Here is a 27964-nt window from a genome sequence, read left to right on the forward strand (position 1 = left end):
GTTCCAAGCATGGACAAAACGTTGATATTAAGAGGTTAGGTGATGATGATGATTGCCCTTGATACCAAGGTATCATGGAATCCTGTCAAAATTTGAAGTCAATGGGAATCGGGGAAATATCCGCCACAGGTTAGAGTCATACCTGGCACAAAGGAAGATGGTTGTGGTTGTTGGAGGCCTGCCATCTAGCCCTTAAGTCATAGCTACAGGAGTTCTCACCATAGTGTCCTAAGCCCAACCATCTTCAGCTGTTTCAGCAACGAGCTTCCCTCATTATAAGGTAATAGTATGGATGTTTGCTGATGATTGCACAAAGTTCAGCACCATTTGCAACTGCTCAGATTTCAAAGCAGTCCAGGTCTACGTGCAGCAAGCACTTGGACAACATTCAGACTTGGACTGAGAAGTGTCAAATTACATTTGTGCCACATAAGTAGCAAGCAATGTTCATCTCCCCATGGTATTACCATGACTGAATCTTCCATTAACATCACCTTTGGGGGTGGTGCCACCATTGATGAGAAAGTTATCTGGACATGCCACGCTAAATACAAAAACACAGGTCATAGCTGGAAAATCTGCAGTGAATAACATCTCCAACTCCACAAAACCTCACCAGTTACAAGGCATGAGGCACAAGGCAAGACTTTAGTCAACTTAACTGGTTTCAATGAACGCAACTCTAAAAACACTCAAGAAACTTGGCACCATATAGGACAAAGCAACCTTCTTGACTGGTATCTCATCCACCACCTTAAACAACAGCAGTGTTAACCATGTAAAAGATTTATTGCGGGAACTCACCAACGCTCCTTCGAAAACACCAGCCAAACTTGTGATCCTACCACCTAAAAGGACAAGGGTAGTAGACACACAGAAATACTATCACCTGCAAGTTCCCCCCAAGCTGTACACTATCCTGACTATATTGCCGCTCCTTTAGGAACTCCCTTCCCATCAGCATTCTGGGTGTACCTACACCACATGGACTGTAGCGGTTCAAGGTGGCCACCATCCTTTCAAGGGCATCTGGGGATGGCAATAAATGTTAACATTGCCACTTGCTTGATTGTACAATGTAAATTCATCATATGCAAATAAGAGTTGTTGCATTGTACTGATGGCGAGTGACTTGTAGTATAGTTTCCATCTCAAAAATCCACATAAGCAAAAGTGCTGGAGGGAAATGTCATTTTTCATTCTAGTCAGTTTGAATTTCTTTCCAGACTGGATTCCCACACAGATAAGTAGAGGTTGTCCAAACATATTCATCACATTGAGACTGGAAGGCATTAGAAGTTGCACCTCAGCTGCTCCTCAAGAGGTGTGAAGTGGAATAGGAAATACAGACCTCAGTTACAGAAAATTTTTAAAAGTTTACATCTTACCATTACTGAACCCCCTACTATCACTTTTAACCCCACAAACAATGACAGTATTCAAAGACTCAAAGAGTAGGACACTTATTCTAACCAAACTTTGTGTTAAATACGATCATTGACACTCCCCTTGCCTATTTTCCATGATGTCTTTGTGATTTTATCTGCCTTGCTCAATAACCTACCCCTGACCTGCCCCTCCCATTTTTTCAACAGCATAAAACCTATCATATTTCTCTCTCTCTCTCTCTCTCCAATTCTGGCGACGCATCATATTGGACTCAAAATGTTATTTGTCTCTCCACAGATGCTGCCAGACCGGCTGAGTTTTTCCAGCACTTTCAGCTTTTATTTCAGGTTCCCAGAATCCACAATATTTTGCTTTTAGTTTAGGGTTTGTTAAACAAGACTTAGCCTCAATCATCCTCCCTTCCATAATCAGACATTCATGGCCATATCTTAGAACAGTGAGGAAATGGCAGAATATCAGTAAATATCTTTCAAATATCGGTAAATATGGACGCTGTGCCAGAAAAAAATTTCCAATATAGTCCTTCTACTTAAAAAGAGAGCAACTGGTAAGTCAGGTAACTAATGACCACTCATTCTAATGCAGATAGTAGGGTTCTAGACACCATAACACAGGGTAAAATAACGCATGTAGAAAAACATTGGTTAACTAACAGTGACCATGCATTGATTTGTAAAATGTACACTTCATTTGAGAAACATACCAATTCGATGAAGAAAATGTAGTGGATGGCGTTGACAAAATGAAAGCACACAGGACTTAAAAGGAATGGGGCCCCATAGATAAGATGTTGATGAAAATCAATGGATGCTTTCAGACTGGTGTCATCCAGAATTCAGTGCTCAGAATATCGCTCCTTGTACAACTACAAATGATCAGGACTTGGGGAGTGAGGTGCACCACATTAATATCGACAGAGAACAACATGGTTAACAATGAAGGGGACTCGCAAGTGACTTCAGGAAGACAAAATGGATCAACAGATTGGGCAGGTAAATGTCAAATTAAATTTAACAAGGATTCCTTTGGGAGGACAAGCAACTAGGAAATATACGCTAAATGGTAAAACTAAATAGTGTAGAGGAATGCAATTCATTGGGATTTACATATACAGACCTTTAAAAGTGAAGGTCAAGTTGCTAAAGTTTCAAAATAAAAAAGGAAACAAGATTTTATGTTTTATAAGCAGGATCATTTCATACAAAAGCAATGCAGTAACATCTTTACCGATGATTGACAAAGCTACAAGGACAATACTGTCCAATTTTGAATGTCCCTCTTTTGGAAGGCTGTCAAGGTACTGCACAGAGTGAGGAAGGGGTTCACCATGGGTATCAAGGATAAGGTGCTTTGGTTATGAAGGAAAACGTAGATAACAAGGTTCTTCTAAATTAGAAGAAAAGATTAAGAGGAGACCTGGTAATGTCCAAAGTTATGAAGGGTTGTAAGGAGGAAACAAATTGTGCGAAGTACTGGGTAATGAGAAGGCTTAGGTTTATAAATAAAAGTTATGAAGTGAGATGTTAAAGAGTGCTTTCTATGCTAAGGTTTGTTGAGAGATAGAATGTTCCTCCAGAAATGATAGTGACATCAAAAGCAAAATAGCTTTTAGAACAATAGTGAATGAACGATAGAAAAGTAAGCCACGAAAAGAAGTGATGAATAAGACAAAGCGAACTGTTCCTTCAGAGGGTGAGTGCAGGTAAAAAGGTCAGAATTGCACCTTCTAATGTTGTAAAATTTGTTGATTCTATTCTATTTTCAGCTTCTGCTCACTCTTTGACATGTCTGAAACTCGCCCTTCACAAACCCTGCTACATCCATGTGTCTCTGCCCTAGTGGAGCTAATAGTAATTACTGTGTAATGAATGACATGCCCACTGAAAAGGAACCACCCTTGGTGCTGTGAATGCTTACAAAGCGTTCAAGATTCTGTGATACAAATCAAAAGGGTGACCTACATTTAGTGGAAACATTCCTCTCCTGCACGGAGAGCGTGTTTTCAATGTCCCCACTGCGGATCCTCCCCCTGCTGTCCATGTACTGAGCAGCCAAGCCCATGTTCTCCCCATTTGTACTCAGCGACCTGCTGGAGGGGACAAGAGTGAACAGGTTCCCTTGCTGTCGGCGAATCCTTGGGAAGGTTCTCCGTCCTGAAAATAAAACAAACAATTGTCAATGCTAATGTGTGAAGGCTCAAATTTAATTTTCCAAGACCAATAGTCAGCAAGAATCACTTCACCCTTCAGTTGCAAGGGCTGTGGGGTGCCCTGATCACATACTGGGCTTAAATGTCTTTTTTATTCCCTATCGCTAGTTCTCTCCACTCTTGCAGGCACTTGAATCCTAACTGTTTCCACATCAGCCAGTGTTTCCCAGGACTTTGTTCAATTGACCATTATTCATATCTGAGTGACAGTGTTGGCAGGTTATTCACCCAAATGGGGCATCACAGCTAATCTTGATTCTCTCATCCTGTGCCTCCAATTTTTCAGCAGTGTCACTGGACAGAGATTGCAAGGAGAAACTCTGGTCAACTGTAGTATCTGAACTTCTGCCTCAGTTGAAATCTCCTAGCTGAGTAGAGACTAGTAATCAAAGCTAAGGTGCCCTTGAATTGTGTGGCACAGATATTAAGAGGGTAAACCTCCTAATATTGTACCTTCAGTACAGTTGTGGGGCTAAAAATGGCCTCTACACCTTTGGAACATGGAGCAAATAAGTTAGGTTTACTTTGTGATCACTGTCCATTAACTCCATACTGAAAAGTGACGTGATCCCATGTAATTATGGCAGAAATTACGCAGTTGCAATTGCAATTTAAAGCTACACAAAAATTTGAGCAGGTACATGGCCAACATTATACTGCCCCATACCACAAAGAGGAAATGGGGCCCAGGCTCGATCCTCAATCTGTGCTGTACTAGCTTATTTCAGTCAGGGAGATAATGGTGCTGCAGCAACTGGTTTCACCCGGGTGACGGGGGAATGGTGCAATACCATTCCTGACTGCTAACTTATTCAAAGTGTCCGTGTGGTTGGGAATCCGAGATAGAGCCCACACACATCAAGAGTATGTTGAAGTAATGAGGGAGAAAGAAAAATCTCTCAAATAAAAGCTTGCATTTATATAGCACCTTTCATAGCCTCAGGATATCCCAAAGCGCTTCACTGCCAATGAAGTAATGTTGAAGTGTCATTGCTGTTGTAATATAGGAAACACAACTGTCAATATGCAAGCAATACATTCCTACAATCGCAGCAATGTGAATATGTCCAGATGACCTGTTTTTGCGATGTTATTTGAGAAACAGCGTGAAGAACTCAGCAGGTTTGACAGCATCTGTTTGGAGACAACAGAGCCAACGTTTTTGAGTTTAGATGATACTCATCTATACTCGAAATATTAGCTCTATCTCTCCCCACAGATACTGTCAGACCTGCTGAAATTTTCCAGCATTTTCTGTTTTTTTGTTTCAGATTCCAGCATCCGTAGTATTTTGCTTTAAATTTAACCGAGAAGTACTCCCTTGCTCATCTTTAAAATAGCGCAGTGGGATATTTGATATCCGTCCAAGGGGAAGACAAGGTCTTAGTTTAATATCTCATCCAAACGACAGCACCTCCTTCAGTTTAAACTGGAGTATCAGCCTTGAGTGGGCTTCAAACCATAACCTTCTGGCTTGAGTACTTCCAACTGAGCCACAGCTGAATAGGAGGGCTGAACCCACACTTGAAAACATATTCCAGCATAAAGTAGAAGTAAAAAGAGGGGCAAGAACAAAAAGTTGAAGCAATCAAGCACCATGGCTGGGATTTTCAGGTCACGCTTGTGATAAAAATTAGCGTGTGCAGGAGTGAAAATTTGGAGATCAGTCAAACGTCCATAGATTCTGGGTGGGAATTTGACTGGAAAACTCCACCCTACGTTTTTGTCCACCTCTTCCCCCTCCATGACCTTCCAATGGTCTTCACCAACCAGAAGAGTGGCTACTTAGATTAGAACACAATTACAGGTAAACAGCCTAAACAAGGTGCAACCAACATTCTTCAAGAGGCAGTCTCTTGTTGGCAGCTATCTGTAACTTGGCAAGTGGGGAAATCACAAATGGAAGTTTAATATTATTATTTGTAATGCCAACAAAACAGTGGGTCATAACTGTTATGATTGCCAATCACCTCCTCCCTTCTTCAGGGCATTATTCTGTGCGACTTGGAGTCTTAATGGAGCTGAGATTTGGATCCAATGGTCAGTGGATAGACATATGGATAATATTGGAATAGTTTAGGTTAGAAGGTCATTAGATTGGTTCCACTGGTCGGTGCAACAGCGGGGGCCGAAGGGCCTGTACTGCACTGTAATGTTCTATGTTCTATTGAATGAGGAGGTGGTACTGAAGTTTCATTCTCACCTCTTTTCAGGCAGTCAGAATCCAAGCTTTAGCAAGATTAAAAGTCAGTTGTTGTAATGTGATTATGAGCCAGCATGAAAAGCTCAAGATTATTCTGAATTTAAGATCACAATTCCAACAGGAGGCTGGGATTTTGACATTTGTATTTGAACATTTGACAGATGAACCTTTGGTCCATCATTTTGCCACAACCCCCTTTTCATCAGAACTGAGTGGAAATTCACTGACCCAAAGCTTTGTGCTGCTCCCTGCAGGGTGCCACGTATGCTGCTAAATTTTTTATTTCCAGCTCAGATTTCTAGCATCCGCAATACTTTGCGAGTAGTTGTAATGGGAAGATCTAGAAGGCAGGCAAGAATATAGTTCACCCACTAGCAGAGCAGCATGACTATAGGACTGCCAGCCACCATTCGGAATAAGGTTTGCTGATTCCCTGAATCAGCTGGGAGAAACACTCTGCCTGCAAATGGAGTGTCAACAGCAACTCAGTCCACCTTGAGCAGCAAGCTGCAAGGAGGTAACCCCAAAATTAGGGGTGGGTGAGGAATAAACAAACTTTACTAGGATCCTCACGTTAAATCTGAACACATTGCTGCAGTTACAATTCCAACTGAGATACCAGACTTGCAGCTTGTTATACAACCATTCACTTTGTGCACTTGCGCTCTGTGGTGTGCCTCTGTTAAAGCTGTCCTTTACTCACTCCTCCAGTGATACCTCCAGTTAATGCACCTCGCTTCAAACTCACCATCACCATAATCTTTCTGGTGGACAGACATATGGAACTGTCGGGGATAGGTCCCCCCTTTCCCAGCCTTGTCATAGGCATGGTTCTCACGATCTGAAAAAGAAACACGGAAGGACTCAGTGAAATTTCAGGATTGTAAATAAATTCACAGAGAAAACTAAATCTCTTCCAAGTCCAATCACGTACGATCCTTTTCATGTATGCAGGACCCCAAAGCGTCAGTTTCAATGCAGTGTCAACGCCTTTCCCATTTGTCCATTTTCTCCCAACTTACCATGAAGGCACTGACTCTTGCTGCATGATTTCTTTGGGTCCCTTCAGGCACTTTACAAAGTAAAGGACAGGCTACTGGCTGTGGAGAATATTGCATTCAAGCTTATACAATGTAGCCCAATCCTGGGTGCTACAATCTTACTTGCACAGCGTTTTGGCAAATGCATCTCATTCAATGAGGCTGACTCCTTGCGATTAAGTTGATAAACAGGGATCTCAGTTGGGAAGTTCACTTTGTCTCCTTTGTGGGTTTCGTTATAAGCAGTGTGTGCTGTGAGGAGGATGCTGAGAGGCTGCAGGGTGACTTGGATGGTTAGCTGAGTGGGCATATACTTGATAAATGCAATATATTGTGGATAAATGTGATGTTATCCACTTTGATGGCAAAAACAGAAAGGAAAATTATTATTTGAATTTTTTGGAAAAGGGGAAGTGCAATGTGACCTGGATGTCATGGTGGAACAGTTGCTAAAGGCTGGCATGCAGGTTCACCAGACAGTGAGGAAAGCTAATGGCATGCTGGCCTTCATAGCAAGACGGCATGTCTTGCTGTAGTTATACAAGGCCTTGGTGAGGCCACATCTCGAGTATCGTGTGCAGTTTTGGTCTCCTAGTCTGAGGAAAAACATTCTTGCTAATGAGGGAGTCCAGCGAAGGTTCACCAGACTGATTTATGGAATGGTAGGACTGACATATGAAGAGAGACTGGATCAACTGGGCTTGTACTCACTGGAATTTAGAAGAACGAGAGGGGATCTCATTAAAAACATATAAAATCCTGAGGGGACTGGACAGGCTACATGCAGGAAAAATGTTCTCAATGTTGGGGAAGTGCAGAACTGGGAGGGTCACAGGCTAAGAAGGGATGAGCCATTCAGGACTGAAATGAGGAAGAACTTCTTTGCTCAGAATTGTGAACCTGTGGAATTTTCTACCACAAAGTTGTTGGGGCCAGTTCATTAGATATTTTCAAGAGGGAGCTGGAAGTGGCCCTTGTGGCTAAAGGGAGCAATGGCATGGAGAGAATGTGGGAGTGGGATGTAAAGTGCATGATCAGTCATGATCATATTGAATGGTGCTGTAGGCTTGAAGGGCCGAATGGCCTACTCCTGCACCTATTTTCTATGTTTCTAGGTATGACTTAAAGTGTAGTCAAATCTGTAACTAATGCATTGAGTCATAGTTGTGCTTGCACACTCTTATTTAAGCTAGCCTGGATAAAGTTTCTGCATGCCCTTGATACGCAGTTTACTGCCCATCAGTCATGGTAAGTTCCAGGCACTAAAAGGTTCATCAGGCCAGTTTATCTAATGTCAGTTTACTCAACATCAGTGACTATCCAGCATCAAATGAAGTCTAGTCCCTAATACTACGTTGTGAACAGCTCTGCAAACATTGCTAGGAAATGGAAATCTCTCTCAGGAGCAAGTGCTCCCAGTCCACATGTAAAGCGAAGTTCCCTCAAGACTTTCCCAATAAGCATTTCCCAAAGCATACAGCGTAAATTGGATGTAGAATGATGTCACACTACTGTTACATCTAGACTTGCCTATTCCAATGCTTCACACACCAAGTCCCATTCATCTTTCACTCTACACTCTACATAGGACAGTAAAACAACACCTCAAATTTTTCAAAAATTCATTTGTGGGATGTGGGCCAGCATGTATTGCCCATCCCTAGTTGCACTTGTTCAGAGGCAGTTGAGAGTCAACCACATTTTCAAATTCTCATATTTGTTTTCAAATCTTTTCATGGACACACCTTCCTACTTCTGTAATCACCTACAAGCCTCAGATATCTGAACTCATTTAATTGTGGCCACTTGAGTATTACCAATTTTAACAATAAAATCAGCGTAAGACTTGGTCCAAGCTCTGAAATTCCCTCCCTAAACCTCTCTCCCCTCTTTTTTCCTTTAGGATGCTCCTTAAAATGCTCTTTTTCCCCCAAACTTTTGGACAATTATCCCATCACCAGCTGGCATGGCTTAATATTACATTGTTTTTCTACGTAAGTAAGGACACTTTATTATGTAAAAGGCTTTATATAAAATTGTTTGGTATTATAGAACTTGAGTATTGCTGATAAAAATTCATTTTGTTAAAGCACATCACCTTGCACTCATTGGAACAATTGCAAGAATAACAATGTCAGGGGCAACAACAACATTGGAGAAATTTGTTGCTGCTATACTCTACCAAAGTACCTCAGCATCTTTAAAGGAACAAGCACCTATTCGCAAATTCGTGCCAATCCGAATTCCTTTTCCCATACCACAGCTACCTTTGTGACTGTGCTGGAATGGATTCAAACCAAGGTCTCAGAAGTGAGATGGGCATGAAGCTGAACATGAACAACTTCCACAATATGTTCTACTCTCGCTACAGTAGAGCCTTTTGAAGAGACAATGAAGAACAATAGAAGATGTTCAATACCTTTTCTGTGAATCAGAAAGCAGCAAGTTAATGAGTTCACTCTCAAACCTACCCAAGTACAGCTGCCTGTTGTCAGGGTAGCTCTGTGCTCTGGACATGCGAGACTTCCGATATGAGGGACTGAAAATTTAAAAATAAGTTAGTTAGCAATGTCAGCACATGCAGTGGCTGACCTTTTATTGTTGCTACTGCTCAACCTAATATTAATGTCAAAGGCAAAATCCTGTTGATTATTTTGCTGGAAAGTATAACTATGCAAGTTTGATTTGTAAGTAGCGGCCATGAGGCACTCACTTTTCTCTGGTGCCATTGTTAATCACTGAGATAGGCAAATATAAAGTGGCATGGGTACGGTCATAGCCAAAATCACAGGTGGAATTGCCCAGCCAGCCTGCTGGATGGCATTAATCAGAACAGACAGCTCCAACTGTTCAGAGCTGCTGAAATAAAAACATTTTGCTTATGGAAAATGTTACGCAAACTGTCATTTTTGAACTGCTCACAGTAAAGTTCCCTGAAAACATAAGAAGCATAGAAAAGCTCTGATGCAAAAGCAGCCATCTGGCTGTATCGGTGCCAGCCCTGCTCTGTAGCCATGCTGCTTCCGGCACTTCAAGTGTTTATACATATTTCCCTCTGTTAGTTTTTCTTCCCTTGATTCCCACCAGAATAGAGTTCAGTGGCACTTACTGGGTTTCTGGTGCTTTGTTCAATTATCAAAGAACTGAACCATGAGCATCAGGGGGCCATTCCAACACCGCAGCAGACCAGGTGGTCAAGAGTTATGGTTAGATCCAAACCCCGGCATTCACTAACAGCTGAACAGTGATAAGGAGGAGAAACTTTGGCTGTTTTTCCCTATCCTAACCCAGAATGCTGAGATCACCTGCAATGTCTCCATTCCATTCCCACCAATGCACTATATTACTTGGAGTGAACCCAGGAGTGAACACAGGGTGTTACTGACACTGTCTCAACATCAAGACTCATTTCTGAAAGGCTTACAGCATTGGATAAAGAGAAGGGACCCCTGTGTGCAGTTACCTGTCTGCTCTCCTATCCAAGGACTGGCAGCTGCCCGATATGGAGTTCTCAGCACTGCTCTGGGGTTCGTAGATCTGCATGGAACATTACATTGGCATTAGTTTACGTTTTCTGCAAACTACTGTATAAATTTTGCTTAAAATTTAAATTCCAGTTTCACTTCCACGGATAGCAGTGGTACAAATTGTAGAGAAATCCACCAAGATAGGCCACAGTTAAAACTGCAAACTTGGTTTGAAAGATGTGTTAGACAAAGGACTTTTCAGCAACACTGATTTCAATACAAACACAGAATCATGAAAGGCCAGGATGGTAATTCAGGCCATATGTAACAAGAGTTCCTGCACTGATGCTATAATAACACGAGACGTCCTCAGTGGTACATTTTCTGAAGTTATCTAACAGACAAATGATTTAAGCCTCGAAAACCATAGAAGACTGAAAAACCTGTGAGATAAAGCAATCCAACCTCAGTATTAGATGCATTAACCATGATGATGTTTGTTTTATAAATGAAGTTTAAAAAAAGCTTAAAACATTCAAAGTATTGTGAAAAGCTACGTTTCCTTCAGTAAAATTGGGACCTTTGCTCCAATTCTTCCAAGCTTTGAGATGCAGGCAAGGGAGGCTCAGAAACAGGCCCACTGAGAAAAGTGAGAACTTTAGAAAGCAAGAGATAAAAACCAAAAGCACTGAAAATATTCAGCAAGTTTGCCGCAGCAGTGGAAAGCGAAACAGGATTCACATTTCAGGTTACTAATCGTTAGTCAGAACTGGAAAACGTTAGGGATGTAACAGTTTTCAAGGAAGTACAGAGGCAGAGGAAAGGGCAGGGAAAAAGATCAAAGGCAAGGGTCTTTGATAGGGCGGAAAGCAGGAGAAATTTCATGACAGAAGTGATGATTATGATGAAATTATGCCTCATATACCCATGCTCACTGATGCATATCAAAAAAAAGCAATGGTCCCATTACAATGCTGAGGAAGACCAATGTATTCTTCCTTCCAGTTTAAAAAATAACTAGGTATAGCTGCTCTCTGCTTTCAGTCCATTAGTTTTGTATGCACACTGCCACTGCCTTATTAATCCCATAAGCTTCAATTCTTTTGACAAGTTTATGATGCAACACTTTATGGAATGTCTTTTGAAAGTTCACACACAAAAATCAGACATGTTATTTCAAAGAACCCAAACACCATTTGCTTTTAACAAATTCATGCCAGCTAAATTAACTGTGTCTCGTGTCACTGTCTCTAAAAGGTTTTCCCACCATTGATGTTGGGCTGACAGGTCTATAAGTTGGTGGGTTTATTCCCCTCCCCTTTTTTGACAGTTTGAGTGAAAAATTGCAATCCTGCAGTCCTTTGGCACCATCCCACATTTGAGGAATAGAAAATTGTGGTCAATGCCACTGCAATCTCCCTTTTACTTCCCTCAGCAACCTAGCATCTCAATTGGACCAGCTGACTTTTCCCCTTCCGAGCGCCGCCAATCTTTTAAGTATCTTCACTTTATTTTTAATCTTCTTCCTTAACAGTGACATTGGCAGCATCTACTCTTTAGTGAAGACAAGTGTCATTTAGTATTTCAGCCATGCCTTCTGCCTGCACAGATCTCCTTTTTGGTCCTAAATCAACCCCACCCTTCATTTGACAATCCTTTTCTATTTATACATTTACAAAAGACTTTTGGGTTCCCTTTTATTTTACCCATTAATTGATTTTTGTAAACTCTTTTTATCCCTCATTTCCTCTTTCAGTTCTTCTCTTTACTTTCTGTTTGATTTGCTACTGCAGGGTTTCTCAACCAGGGGTCTGACATTTGACCCTTCAATGGTTGCCCATGAGATGTTTCCCCCACCAGTAGTCTTATTCCCCTGTATAGTGAGGTGACTGGAATAATCTCTGATACAAAGACTGCACATGGGAGGTTTTCACAGTTGGAGACCTTTTGCAATGCGGTCGGATAAGTTTCTCTGATATCACTGACTTCCGTGGGCTTATCTCAGTAAAAAATGTGAAGTGGAAAGAAGGAGATTCTTCTGGGTTGTGACATGGCAGTAATCATCATGATCTGGTATAATTCCATCCTTCTTTTTCTTATTCTGTGTTCAAAACTCAAGATGTTTTCACAGTTTCGCCCCCTCATCTCAAACTTATATTCACAACCATGTGCATGCACAACAGATGGAAAGACCTAGAATGAATGATTGCGTCCTTTCAGTTGATGCTACTCTATCTCTGAAGGAATACAGAAGAGGAAAGGGAAGAAGGGCTGCCTTTATTATGAAGAGTTTAATGGAGATGAGGCTGGGTGTGTAAAGTCACTCAGGACCTGCTTATTTTTCCATTCTCTCATGTTTTATCCATCATTACTGCTGTGATCAATTCGAGTCACTGACTTTCAGTACTGTGTTGGGGTTCTATATCAAAGTGCTTTGTTTCAGAACTAAAATGTGTCCGCCTGGAACTTTGGCCCAGTCAAACCGAGTTTGTACAAAATGAACCAATAGTGAAAACTGTGCTTTTTGCTGTTGACTCATTTCACGTTAAGCAAACGGTTGATAGCATGGAGCAGGCTCTGGGAAGCAAGTGGGCATATAACGTAAATGTACAATTTTTTTTAAAGGAGCGAGGAAAATTATACCAGGAAAAATAACTGTAAGCACCTATAATGAGACTGAGATAAAGGAATACATTTTAATGTGGCCATCAGTTTCTAAACAAAATTCTCAAATGATAATACAGAACTTCCTTCATCAAGTTGAACACTAATGGCCGAAAGCTTTCATGATGAAGGAATAATTAAAAATAACCATCAGCCCTATAAAACTGATGAAATACAAAGACAGCTGCTTGAATTTTGGTTTTATTTCTTCTGAAAGTGGAGAAATACATAAACTGCAGCATAGAATTTGTGCACAACAACTGTCCTATGAATCTCTGAAACCTTCCAAATTACTAAGATGTTAAATTACTAAGCATAAATTGCAATAAGAACAAGCAACATTTCCTTTTTGGGCAAAAGATTAAAGGAATGTTCAGGACTGAAGCAGTAATAAAATCTACAACTCGCACTGATGAATAGCTTATAATCTCACCAGAGTGTCATAAAAGATCGCCAAAATAAACCAAAACATATCCATTTACTGAGTTAACAGTGCTGCGTGCCAGTGAAATGACAGATGGAACGCATAAGGAAAAGAAACTTGAAAAAAACAATGATGTCAAATTAGATTGATCTAATGTCAGAAGAGATTGTTGATTAACAATCCTTTTGCTAAACAAGTTGATGAATCCACAGGCATTCCAAAATATTGTACTAACTTGCCTATCTTGTGGAATAAGGAAATAAAATGAAACTCATTTTGCAAAGAGCTCAAGACAACATGTCTGAAAAGCTAAATAATTTCCTAATATTAGGTAAAATCAGCTGGGTCAACTACACTGGGCTCTGCACCAATGAGGTTGCAGCAATCACAAGGAACGATTCTGGTATTGAGCAAAAAAGAAAAGGTGCTCCATCTTGTGCTACTTGAACATATCTTACTCCAAGAGGCATTTGTCATCTAAGATATTGAACCAGGTTGTCACTTTGTTCTCAACACAGTCATAAAATTTATTAAATCCAGAGCAAGAGCTCCAGGTCTGCTGCACCTTGTGAGGAATTGGATGCCATACACAATTCTGTTCCCGAGCACAATGAGGTGAAATCATACAGTGCAGGAGGCGGCCACTTGGCCCATCAAGGCTGCACCGAAAGCAATCCCACCCAGGTCCCATACTCCGAACCCACGTATCTACCCTGCTAACTCCCATAACACGAAGGGGCAATTTAGCTTGGCCAATCAATGTAACCTGCATATTTTTGAAGTGTGGGAGGAAATCAGTGCACTCAGAGGGAACCCACATGGACAGGGAGAATGTGCGAACTCCACAAAAGACAGTGATCTGAGCCCGGGATTGAACCCGGGTCCCTAGTACTGAGAGGCAGCAATGCTAACCACTGCCCTACCTGGTAGATGACTATCCCGAAGCAGGATCTATTCCCGTACATTTAATTTCAGAGTTGATGCACACAAATTCTTAGCTGATATAAATCCTGAACTTACTGATATGCTGAGTGGTGATATGTAACTGGCTAAGCTGGTGTATCTTGCAAACATATTCAGTGAAATGAAAAGGTTGAATAAAACTATGCAAGACATGAGAACGCCTTTTTATTGAGATGAAGAATTCACACATTCAAGAGGAAATTACACGTCTGAAATGTTCTTGCCTGGGGGTACCAAGGACACATTGGAGCTTCTACACTTCATGGAAGAAAAAGAATGTTGATGGTGAATTAATCAAACCACAGCTGCAGAACATGCGTTGGAATAACAAATACACAAGTATGGGCTACAAGCCCCCTTAGTAAGAACAGTAAAGCTAAATTGCCATCCTCTGTCTCAAAGTTATTTGAAGAACTCAATGGGATTTCATCACACAGCTCCCTCAGAAGCATGTTCAGCGAAATGCCACTGGAAACATTATAGTGTGAATCCTCCACTGACTGTATTTAAGTAAAATGGGGCAAAATTTAAAATAAACTCCCAGCTTTTTCATTGCCTCGACAGTTCTTCAGTGCAGTGCAATGAATCTGACAAACTTCCTCTCTGCAGAGTATTTTCTTCTATCTTCAATTTCCCCTAACTTTACTCAAACGATGCTTATTGTTTAGCTCTGATGAGGGGATTGACATGTTTTCTTTACAGACGGTGACTGTTACATATTTCCAGCACCTGCAGTTTTGGTTTTAAGTTTAAAATATTTAAACTAATTGTTTCAGTGATGACAGACGGGAGCAACAGGAAAGGGCTATCCTTGTTAGCTGGAGAGCACTTGGCGATGTAGTGCATCCTCAGTAATGCACAGGACAGCCAATAATTCTACTGGAAGAGTACTCCTAGCACCTGCCTCAAAACCCTCCCTCAAATCAATGCCACCAAAAAATAAGCCTGATTTACTGCTTCTGGGATTTTGCCAATGCAGGTTGGTTTCCAAAATAGTGGTTATGCTTCAAAATGCTTTTGATCTAAAGAGCTTGAAGACAACATATGCGGGACAGTCTGAATTTCACTGATGTGCCACACTAAGCACTATAAATCAATGAAACATGGTGGTAAAAGTCCCTATGCCCTCATTCTCTGGGCACACTCGCACCTTCCCCTTCCCTGCCACCTTAACGTGGGAAGAACCATCTGCTGAATAACACATCAAACTCCATCTGCCCTACTTGCGCTGGCCAATTGCTATCCCTCAACCAACATCACTGAAACAGACAATTGCATTATCATTTGTGGGATCATGCTGTGCACAAATTGGCTGCTGTGTTTCCTTCATTACAACAGTAACGTCACATTCTTTAGCTTTAAAGTGCTTCGGAACATTTTGAGGATATAAAATGTGCACTCTAACTTAAATAAAAGGGGGTTAGTGGCATTTTGGGAGCAGGTCCAAGCAGACTAAACGACTTACGTAGGAAGAGAGAAAGAGGATGTGTATATGTGCTGAATAAAGGGGAGGTCCTGTCCTACTATCAATGAGGTCGTTGACAGAAGATGAGTCATTGAGGTTTGTACTGGCACAACACCACCATCTGCAGCACAGGCACAGCTTGGTGACAGGTGGTCTGTCTGCCGGAGCTCTCAGTTCTGGGTTGAAAAAGTTGCAGAAGTAAATTAAGAGAACAGAATATATTTGCAAAAATTCAGGATTGAACTCTGTGGGATTGCAGGCACGTCAATGTCAGACAGAGGCCCACCTGGAATGATTCACCCCCACTCAGTGCGGAAGCATGTCCTTAACGTTCATTGCAGCCGTGCAAGGGGCATAAGAAGCTGCTCCTTTACTGGTCCTGTTGCATGCAGGACACACCATCCTGTACATAGTGACAGCTCAGTATGCACTTGTGAAGTACCGCCATCATGGCACCAGCTCGCCAAGCAGCTGCTCGCTGCAAATTTGTTATTACGTCACATCACACTAAAGTGGCCATAGCGCATTTACTGAAAGAGTGTAGTCACGGTTGTAATGTAAGAAATACAGCAAACTGTCACAAACAACAGCCAAAATGAACAATCTGTTTTTCTGCAATGTTGATTGAGACACAAATGCTGTCCAGGACATCGTGGTACACTCAGAGAACGAACGATTTATCTATACTTGCAATGGCATTAAGTCCACAAAAGAAAAGGATCAAGGTTAGTGGGCAAATAATTATAAAACAGCTGTAAATCAAAATAATGCAGTGAAGCAGACAAATACCATAGTCCATATTGTACCTTTATTGCTATTGGTAAATATAGATGTATTTGCCTTTTGGAAAGATCTAATTTATTCTAAGTACAGCTTTTAATTTTTCAAGTGTTTATTAAAGAGTAAATTGATTGAAAAATAAGCATCCACAATGTGTGGCTGTGGGCCACCTGTCTGACATCTACCTACTGGGAGAGTCCAACAACAACTTATCTAAAGGAATGTGACTCAACTGGGCACTTAATGCACAAGTCCAGCAGGTTCTTGAAGAGGGAAGCAAGTTGAGATGCTGTTTGTTCAAAGCAAACATTACAGCTGCAAAAACTGATCAGCAATAGGTCAACGTAAACATTTATAATGACATGCATTGTTAACTCACCAGCATCTTTCAAGAAGATGTGGCTTTATTATTCTTACAGGTGATGACAATTTGAACCCAGGACAGAGGATACCTTAGACAATAAGGGGACATGCATGGAGCTCACAATTAGGCAGATCACAAATTGGCTGAAAATGACAGCAATGCAGGTTAAGATCAAACCTAGAACATGCCTCGCTTATTACGCTCAACGTCATCTCAGTACCAACTCCTTGATCAACGTTTGCAGTGATTTGTTTGTACAGATGTGGCTTCTAAAGTTATATCCTCCATCAGACAACTCAATGATCAGGGAGATCAGGCTTTGTCTAGCTGCTACCATTCTCTGACAGACAAATTTGGTTTAAGAAAATGAGAAGAGACAACTAGACTCAGCTTGACAAAGTCCACTGGTGTGGACAAAAGACATGTTAAGCCAGAGATTGTGGCAACACAGATAATCTGGTAGTGCTGCCAACACTCTTCTCCATCCTCTAGTCATGCATATGTAGGCCTTCAATTCAACCCAAACACCTTGGCAAGCTAGCAGTTCAGTACTGGATAATGTAAACACAGTCAGAATCCCTGTATGAAAGTGCTCCAATGTAACCTCTTCAAAGGTGTATAGATAGGTTACTTACTGTTACTTCCTCATTTAAAATCCTGATTTTTCTTTTGTATGGTTTAAAGAACATTACAGAGCAAAATCTTTACTCACACATTGTTCCACGTTCTCAGGAATGAATTCCCCTTCACTGTGAATGCTGGTGTAGGATCCTTGGCGAGCGATTCGCTGTTGTCGTTCTGGTACATACCCTGGGGGTGGTGAGCTTCGACCTGTGTTCTGAGAGCCTGCATGAGAACAATCTTACTCAGCTGTGCAGAAATCTACAGTTTTAATACATGAGCTAGCAACTATCTTACATCTTTAAATGCTGTGCAAAACTGTAACACCTTCAACATATTGAAATGTCTCAAGGCATTTCACAGAAGTGTTATAAAGCAAAAATTAACACTGAACCATTTAAGGAGAAAGAAGGGCAGATGATCAAATGACCAAGCAGGGAAGATAGTTAGAGAGTCAAGAGAACTGGTGAGGGAATTCTAGAGCTTAGGGCCTTTGCAACTAATGTATGGCTGCAGAGATCTGGAGGCCAGAATTAAAGGAGCACCAATATCTTGGAAGGTTTTGCAGCTGGAGGAGATAACAGAGGATAAAGCTATGGAGGGATTTGAAAACAAAGATGAAAATTTTAAAATCTCAGCACTTAACCCTGAACTGATATAGGCCAATGAATACAGGCGTCATGGACAAAGAGCTAGCGCAAGTTTGGAAACAGGCAGCAGTGTTTTGAATCATCTCAAGTTAATGCAGGGTAATAGCCGATGCCATAGATGTGCAGTCAGAAGCTTATCTGGTCATCAAATATATGACACCAAAGTCTGGATCAACTCATATTTACAGATAGTCTGACTATTAAGATGCAATGCAAACTAAATTGGGCACAGGAAGCTTTGTGCAATGCCTGCATTTCTCCCCACAGTACTCTGTCAGACCTTTTATAATGATCATAGCTCACATGCCAACGTGCATGACATAAGCAACTGTGAATGCACAGCACAATCAAGAGATAAAAGTAGAGCATCTCCCTGGGATCATACAACCTGAATAACACAAGTGAAACAATTCTGCATACTGTACCTCATACTTGTTATTTGCATTCAGCCTTTCCCATTAGTCTACATTAGTTTGCAAATCATGAGTGCTTTTGTGTGTAAAGATGAAATATTGCAGGTTTCTGTACTCAGAATATTTTATAGTCTTCACAATGAAAATCTGCTATGTTTGTATACTCAATGCATGTACTATGTACAGGCATTTTTGCTCATCATCTTAAAGTTGGACATTTTTCTTTTATAATTTTCTCATTCCTCCATCCCTCCCTCTGCCCACCCCTCCTATCGATGACGCAGCACAGATTCTCTTACAATACCGCTCGATATATATTAACATCCTCTCATAGCTTGCCCATTGCCTTCTCTTCACATTGCAGACAAAACAATGAATGTCAGCAGGCTATTCCACTACGTTGAGTAATACAGCCGAGTAGATTCCTATCAGCTGATATCTGCACAGGCCATTTCCAGCAGAAGTGACTGGTTTTCAACCTGCCACCTTCTGGTATATGCCTGTCTTCTGCATCTGGTGGCACTTTACCACCAAGTCATCAGACATATTCAGTGCATTTGGATGGGGACAGTTGGAGAAAGGGAGGAATGTCACATGCCCAAATAATATGAATAGAACAATGAAGATTAGAGTGGAGCTTGAACTGGCTCAACTGGGTATGCGTCACAAATTAGAAAGGCTGACATCTAAGTAAGGGTGGCACAGTGGTTAGCACTTGCAGCGCCAGGTACCCAGATTCAATTTCAGCCTTAGGTGACTGTCAGTGTGGAGTTTGCATGTTCTCTTCGAGACTGCGCGAGTTTCCTCCAGGTGCTCTGGTTTCTTCTCACACTCCACAGACGTGCAGGTTAGGTTGATTGGCTATGCTAAATTGTTCCTTAGTGTCCCAAGATGTGTAGGTAAGGGGGATTAGCTGGGTAAATACACAAGGTTACAGGGTAGAGTTTGGGTAAGATGCTATTTTGGAGAGTCAGTGCAGACTTGATGAGCTGGATGGCCTTCCACGGTAGGGATTCTATGAGACTTGGAGAATGTGTGACAAAACGTTTAAAGATTCTACTGCACAGTTTAAAGAGCAGGGGAATTTGTTCAATGCCTTGGCTAATACTCATTCCTCAAACACTGAGAACAGATTAATGGATCATTAACCAGAATGAGATTTTGCTGGATGCAAATGTTGCTGTGTCTGCCCATGAAAAGCATGTAACTGTGTAGTGTCTTGGAGCTTTACAGGACAGAAAGTGGCCTTCTGGCTCATCATATCTGCACCAGCCACTAAGTACCTATCTATTATAATCCCACTTTGCAGAACTTGATCCATAGCCTTGTACGCTATGGTATTCCATATGCTTCTTAATTTTGCGAGGATTCCCGCCTCTACGACTGAGGCACCAAGTTCCAGATTCCCACTACCTTCTATGTGAAAAGAGTTTTCCTCAAGTCGCCTCTAAATCTCCTGAGCCAGACCTTAAATTGATGCCTGCTGGTTATTGAGCCCTCCAAGTGGAAATGTTTCTTCTTATCTACCCACATAATTATATTACATCCAAATGAGCACCTCCCTCACCCCCCCCAACGCTTCTCTGCTCTTAAGGAAAACAATGCCAGCCTAACCAGTCTTTCTTCATAATACCTGAAGTGTGTTCTTGTGTTTGCAACACTAAAGGTGCTACATGAATACAAGTCTTTTTTTTCTTGGTACCTGACATGGTTAGTTTTTTTGCGCAGCTGAGTTTGCAGTGATAAATTGGAGACCATTTCTTTAAGAAATCAATATCACTGATTTTTTTCTTTACATATAATCTGATTAGATACTGTGGAGTGCTACATCTCCAGAGATGCAATTCTTTAGATGAGACAGTAACCTGCTACCTGTTTTGATTACTGTCGCTGTTAAAGATCACATAGCACAACTTGTCAAGTTCTCCCAGTCCTGACCCACATACCTTTCTCAATAATTGCACAATGATTGGATATTCATCTCACTTCCATTTTTACAAATCTTGCAGAGCACATCGCGACTGCTATGTTCACCTAAACAACCACCAATTAATGTCAAAGGCATAACGGTATCTTATCGAACCAGAAGGGCATGGACAGAGTGGATAAGGAGCAGCTGTTCTCCTTACTTTGTGTCACGAGGGGACACAAGTTCAAGGTGAGGGGCAGGAGGTTTAGGGAGACTGAGAGGAAAATCTTTTTACCTAGAATGTGGTGTCAGTCTGCAATGTGCTGCCTGGGAGGGTGGTGGAGGTGGGTTACCTCATAACCTTTAAAAAGTACCTGAATGAACACTTGGCATGTCATAACATTCAGCGCTATAGGCCAAGTGCTGGGAAATGGGATTAGGTCAGGTGTTCCTCTGCCACTGCAGACACGAAGAGCCTCTTGTGCATGGTATGATTCTATGATATGTAAAAAAAAATGAGATATCGATTTGTTGCTTAAAGAAATTGTCTCCAATTTATCATTGCAAGCTCAGCTGTGCAAAAAAAACCAACCACATCAGGAATCAAGAAAAGAAAGATCCATATTCATGTAGCACCTATAATGTTGCAAACACAACGACATACTTCACACATTATGAAGAAAGACTGTTAGGCTGGTGTTGTTTTCCTTAGAGGTATCTGAAAAGCACAATTTATAAATGAACTTTTTTGTAAAACTACCTGAACCTGGATTACATGCTGCAGCTTTTGGAGATTTTATCAAAAAACAGCCTTCTTTAAAATGATGCAGTTAAAAATACGGATAACTTTACCTTGTGCGCACAATCCTAAATGTAGCCTGGGGTTAATTATAGCACAGTACTGCTTTGGGCTGAGTGCCCTTTGAGATAATCAGGAGTGAACACAATCCACAAAAACAAAAGACTTAACTTTAAGCTTTCATTTTCCTCAAAGAGAAAGAAACCAACAAGATAAATTAACATTTGGGTTCAAATACATTACTACCACCCCCCCCCTCAACTTTCACTTTTTCCAACACATCCAAAGCACTCCTTCACACAATACTAAAAGCAATCGTTATCTGATTGGCCAGCCTCCAACTGCTATTGTGGAAACAACATCTTACTAACAGGAAGGGGAAGTCGCGCAAAGCAGTGTATATCAAAGGAAGTGAATGGAAAAACAAGAGCATTGAGATCTGGACCGTTTTCATCCTGCTCGATCGTTATCTATCCCCACAAACACAAATGCGGCTAAACTCACACTATGTCGAAGATAAACAGACACAGAGAGAAGAGTAAAAAACTCCTCTGAAGCACTGTGATGCAGCAGGGCAGCTCTGTCCTCGCTAGAGGGCTAATGTAGATGTGTGTGATATCTATACATCTTGACACTAGAAAGAACTTTTCAGGGATTCTCAATCACTGGTAGCTCCAAAGCTTCAGTCCAAAGACTGCTTGTTCACATTGCAGCAAATGCAACACAAATCTGAACAAGAAGATTTCTGACCTTACCACTTTCAAAGTCCAGAGATACAATAAGCATTTAAAAAAAAATCAGAAGGATGATGCAGATGACATGACCACAGATTCCTGTCTTAAAATGTGTGAAGGGGTTGGGGTAATATCCCTTAACAGGTGAGAACACTCTTGTGAACAGGGTGTGAATTCATCACATATCCGTTCAAGCAGTGACCTGACAGCTCCAGCATAGCCCTTCCTTTCTATCACCCTGCCAAGAAACCAGGCAATCTATCTGCCTCTCTCTGACCAAAAAAAGCAATCTTATTTTAGTCTGGCCAACTAATCCTAACAACAGCTGGAAATGCAAGTGTCCATCAGTCCAGGATATACTGTCTGCAAAAGGGGACATGTAGCTCCTGATAAGCCAAGGAATCAATCCAGAGCAGCTTGGAAGCTGGGAGTCATATCATTGCTGAAGGACAAGAGCACCCAGTTGATAGCTGGTATTATTGGAGTTAATACAATGATATAAAAACTTGCTGCTTAAAAAAAAAGTCAGGAGATTTGAATAAAAAGTAATTTCTCCCAATTCCCTCCCCCACTCCCAAACTTCCTTCCCTTTTACTCTAATATTACTCTTGCTACCAGTTAGATCAATGGACCAAGACTTGAGCAACACTTGCCATTCAGGAAACTTTTATTTGGTTTTTCTATTCATTTGTGAGACGTAGGCATCACTGGCTAGGCCAGCAATTATTACCCATCTCTAATTGCCCTTCAAAAGGTGGTGGTGAACTGCTTTTTTGAACTGTTGCAGTCTATGTGGCTTAGGTATTTCTAAGTCAGGGTGTTGAGTGGCTTGGACATAACTTCCTCATGGTTGTGTCCCTATGTACCCTTGTCCTTCTAGACTGTAATAGTCATTGGTTTGGAAGGTGCTGTCTAAGGCGCCTTGGTGAGATTCTGCAGCGTACCTTGTGGATGGTACACATTGCTGCCATTGGTGTGGGAGGAATTGAATGTTTGTGGAAGAGTTAGCAATCAAGTGGGTTGCTTTGTCCTCGATGGCATTGAGCTTCCTGAGGATTGCTGGAGCTAGATTCATTCAGGTAAGTGGAGGGTATTCATTCACACCACTGACTTGTTCCTTGTAAATATGGTAGATGTAGGTGGGACAAGCTTTGGGGAGTCAGGAGATAAGTTATTCTGCACAGGATTCCTAGTCTGTGATGTGCTCTTGTCACCACAGTACTTGTATGGCTAGTCTACTTCAGTTTATGGTCAACGGTAACTCCCAAGATGTTGATATTGGAGGTGTTTACCAATGGAAAGGTCATTGAATGTCAAGGGGCAATATTAGATTCTCTATTGATGGAAATGGTCATTGCCTGGCACAAATGTTACTGGTCATCCCAAGCCTAAATGTTGTTGTCGCCCAGTTCTTGCTGATTTTAGACATGACTAAAGTCCATGGTAGAAGGCAGCAAGATAATGTTCTCCAACATTTGGATGTGCTTCTTACAGGGAATCTATAATAGACAGGTTCAGAAAGAACGTGACTTTTTTTAGCCCAGACCCTTAATGGGTTGGGCAGGGGGTGGTGGTGGTGGTGGCGGCAACAGTTCCTGGAAATAGCAGGCAATTCTCCTCCAGTCTCTCAGGCACACCGTGCACATATATGGGGGTACAATAGTATGTTACTAGAATAGTAATTTAGATACCTGGACTAATAATCAGTGGACGTTAATTCAAATTCCACCATGACAGCTGGAAATTAAAATTAATTCATTATATCCAAAATATAAAGCTGTCATTGGTAATGGAGATCGTAAAACTACAATTTGTCATAAAAATGCACCTAGCTAACTAATGACCTTTAGGGAAGGAAATCTGATGCCCTTACCTGGTCTTGTCTACATGTAGGTCCAGACCCACACAAATATGATTGACTATTAATGGCCCTCTGATTAAAGGGCAGCTAACCACTACCTTTTCATAGGCTATTTGATACAGGTAATAATAAACTTTGCCAGCAATGCCTGTTACCATGAATGAATTGAGAAATCAGAAATGTAACTTGGTCCACTAAGGGAAGGTTTTATCAACGTTCACACCACAAATGCAAGAAATTAAACAGATGTTTGGAAAATAAAAGTATGTTTATTTTAACTTCTCTGACATTTCAGTGGTTAAAAACATCAACTGGGTTGTTACTGGACCAAACAATCCAGGAGGACTCCAGTGCTAACTGCCTCAGCTATGGCAATTGAGGTGCAAGATGCTTGGGTGCCCTGGGTTAGGGGGACAAAAAAAATCCAATTGGACTCCCGCTCTTTAATATGATCCAGCAGCCCAATCAAACATTCAGAGCATTCTGGATTCTGTCTTGGTGCCCTCCCCAGGCTTAACATTTAAGAGTCGGTAGTTTGTTGGTTAAAGGAAAGGGGAAATAGGGTGGGTACACACTGAGATTAGGGCAAACATTATCCTGAATTGGAAATGTATTGCTGTTCCTTTACTATCACTGCGGCAAAATAAAAAGAACAAAAAAGGTAAAATTACAGCACAGGAACAGGCCCTTCAGCCCTCCAAGCCTGCACCGCCCATGCTGCCCGACTGAACTAAAACCACCTACCCTTCCGAGGACCATATCCCTCTATTCCAATCCTTTTCCTGTATTTGTCAAGATCTCCCTTAAAAGTCACTATTGTATCTGCTTCCACTAAATCCCCCAGCAGTGTGTTCCAGGCACCCACCACCCTCTCTGTAAAAAACTTGTTTCGTACATCTCCTTTAAACCTTGAGGCACAGCCTCAAGATAAGGGGGGGTGCAGTTTAGAACGGAGTTGAGGAGGAACTTCTTCACTCAAAGGGTGGTGAATCTCTGGAATTCTCTGCCCGTTGAAGTGGTGGAGGCTACCTCGCTAAATATATTTAAGACACGGGTAGATAGGTTTTTGGTAGGCAAGGGGATTAAGGGTTATGGGGAGAAAGCTGGAAAGTGGAACTGATCCACTTCAGATCAGCCATGATCTTATTGAATGGCAGGGCAGGCTTGAGGGGCTAGATGGCCTACTCCTGCTCCTATTTCTTATGTTATATTCTTATGTTCTTGCCCCTTGCACCTTAAACCTATGCCCCCTAGTAATCGACTCTTCCACCCTGGGAAAAAGCTTCTGACTATCTACTCTGTCCACGCCCCTCAATCTTGTCGACTTCTGTCAGGTCGCACCTCAACCTCCGTCGCTCCAGTGAGAACAAACCAAGTTTCTCCAACCTCTCCTCATCGCTAATGCCCTCCACACCAGGCAACATCTTGGTAAATATTTTCTGTACCCTCTCCAAAGCCTCCACATTCATCTGGTAGTGTGGCAACCAGAATTGAACACTATATCCCTAACTGCACTGTGGGTGTATCTACGCCATAGATTGCAGTGGTCCAAGAAGGCAGTTCACCATCACCTCTTAAGAGCAATTAGAGATGGGCAATAAATGCTGGTCTGGACAGCGACACCCACAATCCATGAATGAAAAAATAACTAAGCAAATTAGGCAGAAGTGCCTTTCTCAGTGTAGCACTCTCACCCAAGTCAGAAATTTGTGGGTTCCAGCCTCACTCCAGAGACTTGGGTGTAAAAGCTGGGATGACAATCCTGAATTGGGCTGAAGTCTTTCAGAGGCAGCATGGCAGCACAGTGGTTAGCATTGCTGCCTCACAACATCAGGAACCCGGATTCAATTTCAGCCTTGGGTGACTATCTGTGTGAAGTCTGCATGCTCTCCCAGTGTCTGCACAGGTTTCCACAGTGTGCTCCGGTTTCCTCCCACAGTCCAAAAGACGTATAGATTAGATGGATTGGCAACATTAAATTGCTCCTTAGTCTCCAAAAATGTGTAGGTGGAGTGGATTAGCCATGGTAAATGCACGGGGTTATGAGGATAGTGCAGAGTGGAGGGCCTGAGTGGGATGCTCTTTCAGAATCAGTGCAGACCTGATGGGCTGAATGGCCTCTTTCTGTACTGTAGGGATTCTATGGAAACACCTGCTTTGCATCTTCTGATACTTGATCTGTTAACTTTTATATAAGCAGTATCTTCATAAAATATGTATGCTTTGCAAATTTATTTCCCTTTTGGTTCATACTCCGGCAAGATAAAGACACTTGTTTTTATTCATTCATGGGACAAGAATGTCACTGGCAAGGCTAGATTAATTGCCCATCCCGAGTTACCCATGAGTAGTAGTGTTAAGTCACCTTTGTCAATTACTGCAGGCCATCTGGCGTAGGTACACCTATAATGCTCTTAGGCAGGGAGTTCCAGCATGTTAAATTACTTTTTAAATAATGGCAATATAGTTCCAAGTTCCTATAATGTTATATTCCTACTTTCTAAAGGCATTTTATTCAGAGCCTAGTTAAATGTAATCAATAAAAACTTTCAACAAGCACACATCCAGGAAATGGCCATTTCATACTACCCTCACCAGCTCCGCTACATTCCTAAAAAATATCCAGCATGTCCTAGAATCAAGTAATTTAATCAACCCCTCAAACAACTATTGTATTTTGTAACCGAATGGTGAGTTACAAAAGGAACGCATGATCCAAGACTGGAACACTATTAAAAAATAATATGCAGGCATGAAAGGCCTTCACTTATCCAAGTTTTAAAGGGAGCTCTTGAAAACAGAGAGTCTGCATATTCCTTTTCCAGACATTCATGCTTGAGGCCAGATTGCCTGGTTCACGACCAGACATTTGACCACCATACATTTTAAGTAACCACATCAATGCAGCCCGATTGGGGCCTATGGCAGAAGTAAAGTCAGAACATATAGCACTTCAATTCCCAGACTTTATCTGCAGTTTTAGAATATTTCAGCTGTTATTTCAAAACTTTACTTTAAAAGCTAATCTCACTGAAACATTGGCATAATCACCACACAGGATCAGCACTCCAAACTTTTAGCCTTTGTCTATCATGCACCATAAAAATGCTGTTCAACTTAAAAAAGATGAAAGGGTTAAATAAATAGACCCTAGAGCTTATGGGAGGCGTCCCTGAAAATTCTCAAGTTACAAAGCTTTATTTACAGTTCATCACTTACACTAAGAGCTGTTTTAACATCTTTTCAAATTGAAAAACCTGGTACTCACCAACAGAGAGGTGCCTGCCTCGTGACTCTGATGGCTGGTAGATGGTGCTGAGAATGTCCCCCACTGACTGAGAAGCCTTGATGCGAACCTGTTTCGTAACGACTGAAGAAGCTGGTGATGTCTAGGATATGGAGAAAAGGAATTAGATGTGCATGTCCACAGTTCATCATGCCTACCTTGCAAATGTGGCAATAGCAGCAATACCAAATCCCTTCAGGATTCCAGTCTGGGACAGATGCACTTCCAGAAGGAAAAGGCTGAAACACCATCTCCTAGACACTCTAGCTCTGGGTGGAGGAAAGAGAGAAAAAGTGCATGCTGTGGAACACTGTGGGAAAAAGCAACTTGCAGCAAATCTTCTCATTACATTCGCCCATCTCACCCATAAAGGGCAGCAGGAAAGCCAAGAGTCAGTTATACAATGGAGTCGGGGGGATAGGGAAGAGAGGAACAACTACCAAATGGATTAAGTCAAAAATGATTAATGAACTAGTTGAGATTATGACAAACTGACAGCTTCAAGTACACTTTTCCAGATGAAAATAAAATTTTAAATTCTGATGCTGCCAGGGTGGGATTTGAACTCATGATCTCTGATCTCTCGCCAGTAACATAACCACTAAACTGCCAGACTGCACAATGTCTCACAACAGAATAGCCTGCTAACATTAATCATCAAACTCACACATGAAGGATGCTGAGATAGCACCATTCAACTGA

The 27964-nt window shown here is 41.5% G+C and overlaps 1 protein-coding gene across 3 annotated transcripts in view; it reads right to left on the reverse strand.

The window, feature by feature from the left end:
* Positions 1 to 27964, reverse strand: part of map3k3 (mitogen-activated protein kinase kinase kinase 3) — a 120088-nt gene that overhangs the window by 46247 nt on the left and 45877 nt on the right. For all 3 annotated transcript variants that reach the window (XR_013889564.1, XM_080213945.1, XM_080213946.1), the window contains 6 exons: positions 27245 to 27365; positions 17702 to 17835; positions 10326 to 10399; positions 9334 to 9401; positions 6571 to 6663; positions 3372 to 3563 (listed from right to left, as the gene is read on the reverse strand). Coding sequence is in view for 2 of the 3 variants with exons in the window: in XM_080213945.1 (XP_080070071.1) it covers positions 3372 to 3563; positions 6571 to 6663; positions 9334 to 9401; positions 10326 to 10399; positions 17702 to 17835; positions 27245 to 27365 (682 nt within the window). In the remaining variant the exon portion in view is untranslated. The remainder of the gene's footprint in view (positions 1 to 3371; positions 3564 to 6570; positions 6664 to 9333; positions 9402 to 10325; positions 10400 to 17701; positions 17836 to 27244; positions 27366 to 27964) is intronic.

This window comes from Carcharhinus amblyrhynchos, chromosome 27 (assembly GCF_965287045.1).
Source record: "Carcharhinus amblyrhynchos chromosome 27, sCarAmb.v2.hapA, whole genome shotgun sequence".
NCBI lineage: Eukaryota > Metazoa > Chordata > Chondrichthyes > Carcharhiniformes > Carcharhinidae > Carcharhinus > Carcharhinus amblyrhynchos.